At 47.3% G+C, this 7152-nt stretch overlaps 1 protein-coding gene across 2 annotated transcripts; it reads right to left on the bottom strand.

Moving 5' to 3' along the window:
* Positions 1 to 964: 964 nt before the first annotated feature.
* LOC115078508 (cathepsin K-like) lies at positions 965 to 6653 on the bottom strand. 2 transcript variants are annotated; one of them, XM_029581434.1, is made up of 8 exons: positions 6404 to 6653; positions 5591 to 5711; positions 5337 to 5459; positions 4569 to 4718; positions 3654 to 3872; positions 2905 to 3070; positions 1936 to 2041; positions 965 to 1836 (listed from the first exon to the last, which is right to left on the bottom strand). In XM_029581434.1, the coding sequence occupies exons 2-8, from the start codon at positions 5708 to 5710 to the stop codon at positions 1737 to 1739; spliced, it is 984 nt and encodes a 327-aa protein (XP_029437294.1). In that variant the 5' UTR covers position 5711; positions 6404 to 6653; the 3' UTR covers positions 965 to 1736. The 2 variants fall into 2 exon arrangements, with proteins under 2 accessions (XP_029437294.1, XP_029437293.1); XM_029581433.1 differs by lacking the exon at positions 6404 to 6653 and having other exon boundaries at positions 5591 to 6397.
* Positions 6654 to 7152: the final 499 nt, after the last annotated feature.

Genomic DNA, 7152 nt, shown 5'->3' with positions numbered 1-7152 from the left:
GCCAGCAGTTTACAGTCACGTGAGCCAGCAGCGCCTGACCAATCACGTGATGCGGGCTGGGCAGCTGGGCTTGAACAGGGTTTTGCTGCTTGCCCCTGCCATTGCCCAGATCGCAGTCTCCTTCCTATTCTTTATCTTCCTCCTTTTTCCTTTTCAAACTGCTCTTGCCTGAAGTTTCTGCTTTGCAGTGGCTGCTTCTCTGGGCTTTATAAGACTCGGGTAAGGCAGAATGGCACACTAAGGTGTATAGGGCAAGGTGCTCGTGCCCAGTATGATGACAAAGCTGCAGCCAGTTAATGCAAGGTAATCTGTACCATAAAGTAGAGCTTAGGGAAACTCAAGTTTTCAGTGAAACGACCTGGAAAAGGCTCCAATGGAAGGGGGTGAGGTGAGGATGTGAGGACAACATCTGGAAAGATTTATTTTAATTAACATTTTATTGATGTTCATACCGTACAGGTAGATTAGGGTGGATGCATGGAGCAGCACTTTTTCATCAATTTCTACTCCTAATTTTATTTTGCAGATGGTCAGCAGGAAGCTAAACCTTTACTGGCATTTTTTGTGAACACAGGCCACTGTTTTGCTGAAAGGGGTAGAGTTGCACTGGCATGTGTAGACTCTTAATACCTTTTACTAACTCAAGTCAAGAATTATACAACAGCATGCAAGCATTTGAGTTTGGGTGGTTACAGAGGTCCTTGTATGCTATTACTCAATCCGAACCATGGCCTTTTACACCTTACAATGAGTCGTTGCAGTTCCCCCTGAGACAGGTAATCAGATGGTTCAGGGTGAAAAAGAATAGGCTAAGCCATGCCTGCTTTTAGTGCCTGTGCAGCATCATGGTACTCCAGTTCCATAGATGCAAGAGAGCGACAGCTGCAGGACTGGCTCAGCCTTACCTGCTTTCCAACACCAGTGGTGATATATATCCATTTATAGATCATAGCCACAGCACAAGAAAAGAACATGTTTTCCTTTATTTTGAAAGTTCTGTTTAATACATTACAGAACATTGCACCCTTCTTGCCCCTCTTCTAGTTTTTACAGCAGAGTGAAAACAAACAGCAAGGCTTGGACTGTATTGGCAGCAGGGCTAATGGCAAAGCACAGAACAATCACTAGCCAGAGAGGGCAGCAAGCACTCTGCCCTAAACTCCACCACAACGACATCCTGAGCACTGGCTGCCAGTCTCATGCACAGGAACAGAACAGAGGTGTGAGGGAGTGGGGAATCAAGGGTGGCAGACAAAATGCCACCCTTTAAGAAAATGAGAAGTTGCTGAGCAGTGAACACCATCATCCCCTACTGCATCGTCCTGAAGGTTGGTTGCTGCTGCTTTATGGATACAAAACCTCTGTATAACTCCTATCTATCTGTGTCCCCTTTTAGAAGTAGCTTTAAGCCCAGCCCAGAGCCTTGGACCTTAATTTCATTCTAATTTTAGAACATGAATGATATTTTTACATTAAAAGAAAACAAAACTCACACAACAGAAAAAAAAACCCAAAAACAAGCCATTAAGAAAACAAACAGTTCACCGGTGAGTAGTCCAGAAAAGCCAGTTGCAAAACAAAATTGTAACTTCGGTTGCCAACAGTCGCCGAGATAAACGAGGAAAGCAGAAGGCAGGCCTGGGATCCATGGCACTGGAGTCAACCGGTGGATAGCAGAGGCTGCTGTCTTCCCTCCTTGGGGCATTGGGGGGAGGGGCAGGGGGTCTCTTCTTCCCTCACATTAGGGGGAAACTGGCCAGGTTAGCAATACCGCAAGCATTGTCCTTGTTTCTGGCCATCAGGACGTAACCTTTATTGCCCCAGAAGTCCCCCCAGCTTACGAAAGAAAAAAAAGGGAAAGGAAATAGTTAGCCAATCAAGGGGTGGGGAGAAGGCAACACAATTATTAAAAGCGTGAGCTCTCATGGGTGGTACCTGTTCTTGACAATCCAATGCTTCGTTCCCATCTTTTTGCCGTAGCCTACGACAAGGACTGCATGGTTAATACCTTCTGGGTTACAGAGGTTGTCGTAATAAACACCTAGACAGAGAAATCATGAATGCATAGTTAGGCAGCAACTCAGAAGTGCAGTTTGATACCTGTTTTTTTTTTTTTTCCTATAATTCTTACCAGGTTCAAAAGCAAGCCCCGAAAGGCAAATGTTCTAACACTTCTCTTGCATCTGCTCCCATGTGGTAATATTTGCTCTCCCTCTCTAGATATATAGATCTCTGTTTTACAAAAAACAATGCCAGGCTTTGTGTCTCTGCCCTCAAGAGCTGGACAACATAAGCTTGAGCACCGCCATTTATTTGGGCAGCTTAGGAGGAGGTGGTGATGGCAGTAGTTACAGCTCTAAAGGACAGACGGGGGGGGGGGGGGGGGGTGTCTGGTTCCCCGTGGGAATGTGTGTGCATATTTACTCAGAGTGAACAAATCACTGCTGCTCAGACTGGAGGGGCCATTTTGGTCTTCCTCTGCCAGAATTTGCTACCTTACTATGTAGAGGTGGAATTGCTTCCAGGGTATTCTAGATGTTAGAGTTCTACCAATCCCAGACAGGAATCAGAGGTGGTTCTTCACTTTTTTTTTTTTTTTAGCTGCACACAACTGCAATTATCAGAAGTGAAATGTAGACTGATACAGGCGAAAAGGTCTAGAGATCCTCCAGAAAAAAAAAATACACAGTGCTATCCATGATGCAAATACCCCAGTGGGAATAATTCTCTTTTAAAAGAAACAGATTGCAATATTGCAATGTTCTGCATCCTCTCTGTTCCGTCCTCCCCTCCCCGTTATCCTTTCACTATTTCCAAATGCCACCGTCTCTCCTCACTGTCGGAAATGGCCAGGGCTAGTGCAGGGGAAGTAGATCCTCTCTGGAGGGAGGGAAGCTTTCTCACCTTTGCTGTAGAAATGGAAGGAGGGAAGGCTGGCATCGATGCTGACGGCCACCGGCCCCACCCTGGCTACCGCCCTTTTCAGGGCCTTCTCACTCCCTGTTGGGATCTCCTTGTAGCCCCTGCAGGTGGCTGCCATCTTGGTGGGGTTATATAAACAGCTTTCATCCTGCCATGAGGAGAAATTTAAAAAAAAACAGGGGTCAACGAAACACAACGCTCCCCTGCCCCCACCTCTAGACTATGTGGCTGAGGCCTTTCTTGGAGGATGGTGGTGGATCTTGGCTAGAAACAGAGGGAGGTCGAAGAAAAGAGAGTTGCAAAACACTAATGTTACTTCAGAAAGAAGGCAGACACTGAAGAAGACTGATTCTAATTGGCAAATTATATATATATATATATATTTATTTATTTATTTATTTATTTAAGGTCTCTTTTATACCGACATCCGTTGACACATCGCATCGGTTTACAAAAAACAAAAACATTTGGGCAGAGCCCTTACATATAACAGCGGAACAGGATTAACTTTTGGGCAGGGCCCTTACATATAACCAATAGAGTACATTAAACAGGGGGTGAAAACTAGATATAAATATAACTCAATATGAGTAAAAAACTATATACACAGATAGGAGAGTTCAAAATACAAAAACAGCAGGCAAATTCTTAGTATATATATATAATGTAGTACGCTGCCTTATCTCTCTCTAACAAGTAGGTTAGGAAGGAGCTTAAGCTATCCTCCTCACCTGTCCGATGTAGGGATAAGCATCGGCTGAGTCAATCCCCTTATTGTCCCTCACGTAGTCAAAGGCATTGGTCATGTAGCCTCCATCGCAGCCAAAGTTGTCTGTGTCACAGTCCACGAGATTCTGAGGGCTGAGAGACACCAGCTTCCCTGTTTTCCTCTTGAGCTGCCCCTCCAGGGCCCCCACCGAACTGAACGCCCAGCAGGAGCCACACTGACCCTAGGAAAAACAAGGGGTGGTGGGTGGAGAGGGGACACCAGGTCCAAATCATCAGTCTGTTGCTTTGGAAGCAGGGGTCTCCCCCTTTAGGTAGCAGATCAGGACAAGCACATGGGTCATAGATTCTTGCTGGACAGTAGAGCCAATGCCTAAGGAATTAAGCTAAAGGTCAGTTCAAGATGAAGCTTTTGGTAGAACTTCATGCATTTGGAACTGGGAATACAAGTTTACAAGAAAACAAAAAGGGTAACCCACTTGATTACAATATTCCCTCTGTGTATGGGGAAAACTCAATAGGTTTGCATTGCCAGCATTCATTCTCAACACACACTGGGGTTTGTAGCTCTTTTATGTGACCTAATTAGTTGCAATATCAGGTCATAGGACGATTTGTAAAAAGCACTTTTGAATAGGCTTAGTAAGAAAGGAGAGCAATAGTCCACAGGCCTTCTGTGCTCAATCGGCATCTGTGAGACAGCCCAATCTACAGGGAAACCTGGGACTATAACGAACAGAGCTGCTGCTGATTTTTTCTCTATACTGAGAAGTTAATCGTTCCAGAAAGAGAGAGAGAGAGGAGGGCACTGACCACAAGAGAAAAAGGAGTCTCATTTATTGAGAAGGCAAGACATGTGGATGGATCACTGTCCTGGGGAGGAATGGCCACCCCGCTGGCCAGAGAGAAGCTCCTTTTACCTGGTTCTGGACAGGAGTAACATAGCCCTTTTTCCTGTAGTCGATGTAATCGGGAACCTTCTCCACCCAGTCTGGGAAGTAGGTGTTATTGGCTGAGCGCACTGAGGGAACCCTTAGCCCCATCATGGTCGCCACAACCTCCTCCCTAGTCTGAAGGGGAAAAAAAAAAAGTACATTTGAAAACCAAAGTGTATCCAGAATAGGTTCCGATTCAGTGAAAATGCCAGATACAAGGATAAGCTGCATCAGTAGCATGGGATCTTCTTAGTGTTTGGGTAATTGCCAGGTTCTTGTGGCCTGGTTTGGCCTCTGTTGGAGACGGGATGCTGGGCTTGATGGACCCTTGGTCTGACCCAGTATGGCAATTTATGTTCTTATTATTTTTGTGGTATGTAGAAAATGATTTGCATAGCTACGATACACTCCCCCCCCAGAAATCAGTCTCATTTAGTATAAGCTTCTGACGGTGCCTATGCGAGGCTGACGCTATTCTACAACTTACAAGCTTCATCTGCTCAGTTTTACTAGCCCAACATCATAAACTGTAATTAATAAATAATAAAAGTGAACCAGGCTGGCAGGATCATTCAGTTCCCGAGTGACACAGCTGTAACTTGCCGTATGTTGGGAGGGCGTCACCCTTCCTTCAGGACCCCTGGGAAAGTATCCAAGGTCACCCTGCAAGCAAGGCTCCAGCTCTCAATGGCTGCCCTGATGACGCCGCAAGTCATGTGAAACCGGTAGCAGCTCTAGAGCACGGTGGCTTACCATGTCCCCGAGGTGGTTCATGGCCAGTTCGTAGGTGTGCATGCGCAGAGAGAACTCCAGGTTATGGGCGGTGATGTACTTCAAGTTCTTCTCCCAGATCAGTCGCCTTGTCAGCTCACCCACCTGTGCGCACAGACACACAAGGGTGGATCATGCCTATTCTGGGAACTCCCAAAGCAGTGCCCCAAGATGTTGGCTTGCTACAGGCGACCTTCCCATTTTATGGCTACGAACTGCACATTGCTGTTGCTTACCTTGCTGTTGTATTGCTTGCGGTGTGCTTTCTTCCAGAGCTCCCACTGGGAGTCCAGGCTCTCTTCTGGGTCTCCCATCGCCAGAGGCAGCAGCAGCAGGAGGATACAGTGCCACAGCATCCTGTCCATGGGGAGGAAAGAGCACCGTGGAGAATGAAAGCCAGCTTGGCAGAACGTTGCTGTGCGGGACTGGTTTCCAACCATGTTAAAACTGGCAGGGAAACAGATAGCAACAGCTCCGCTCGATTTGCACCCCTGCTTACGGTGCTGTTACAGGTCTTACGCCATCTGTGGTTGTCTTTCGCCCTCCTTCCGCCGTTAAGATCCCCTTAGGTCCCCATACTAAGTAGTATTTGATCTCCCATCACGGCCCATTTAATTCAGCCGGATTTGATGGCAGATGGGCTACAGGAGCCCTCTGTGTTTCTAGTCACTGCTAGCACATGGCAGCCATAAAAGAATATTTCCACAAGTTCCCTGCTACTGGAGCACTCAGACCTTCTGCAAAGTCCTGCTCGTTCATGACAGGGGTGCAAGGTCAGAACTCGCTCTACTGAGAATTAAAAAAAACCCCAAAAAACTTTTAAATATACAAAAACTGAGCCACGACTGCATACTTGTCCATTCAGCATACAGGCTCTCCCTGGGGTATAACACAAAGGACAACTGAGTTAATCATATGGAACAGCCCTTTTTTTTTGCAGGGAGTGTTTGATAAAGGCCTCAGCCTGGAACCCGAGCCCATGGCCTGAGGGAATCGGTTCAGTTAGAACACAAATGTTATAAACCCTCCCCAATCCCCCCATCCAGTACCTGAGAGAGTTTGGTGGATCTTCGAGTCTGCTTCTTGAAGAGAGCTATCCGTCCAGAGCAAGATATCTTATAGCCTCCGGTGCAGGGAAGTCCCAGGGCTCGCTGGAAAGTCTGGCCAGCTGTGGGCATGTGCTGCTTAATCATGCCCAGTCAGACGTGGCCATGGCCCATGGAAACTGTGAACCCCCAGCGGCCCGGCGCGAAAGCCTTTTACATTTTTCTTTCGGAGACCGGGAACGGGACGCAGGTCTCTCCCCCCCCCCCCCCCCACCACCACCCCCCCCCCCCCATTTCTGGCCTCACTCATGAATCAGCCACGTTAACAGAATGAAACCTGGCAAAATGCAGTCACATTTTAGAAATGCTCACTAGATCGCATGAAACCATTCTGCCCCAAGTGTCCCCCAAGTTTTCAAGCACTGGGGTAAGCTGCCCTGTTCCCTTCCGCACAGATGGTTACGTGGAAGCCAGGGCAGGCACAGGGGTCATGGAACTCATGGCTTGGGGAGAGGTTTTACTAAATTTAACTTAACAAGGTACTGCTCCTGGTATGGTGTAAAAAAAAAGGACTAGCCTGAATAAAACAGGGGAGGGGGCAGTCAGTCACTGGCCAGGTCAAAAGAAGTGGACGGCACCAGTGTGCCCTCATGCGCCTGGCGACTTCTGGAGTGGCATTGGGCTCAGCCGTCTTTACTTCAAGGGTAGAGGATGCCTACCACCAAAAAGCCACGTGCTCCTCAGGGGAAACA

This window comes from Rhinatrema bivittatum, chromosome 16 (assembly GCF_901001135.1).
Source record: "Rhinatrema bivittatum chromosome 16, aRhiBiv1.1, whole genome shotgun sequence".
NCBI classification, from domain to species: Eukaryota; Metazoa; Chordata; class Amphibia; order Gymnophiona; family Rhinatrematidae; genus Rhinatrema; species Rhinatrema bivittatum.
The sequence above is the reverse complement of the archived record's forward strand: the minus strand, read 5'-3'. Positions and strand labels throughout refer to the sequence as shown.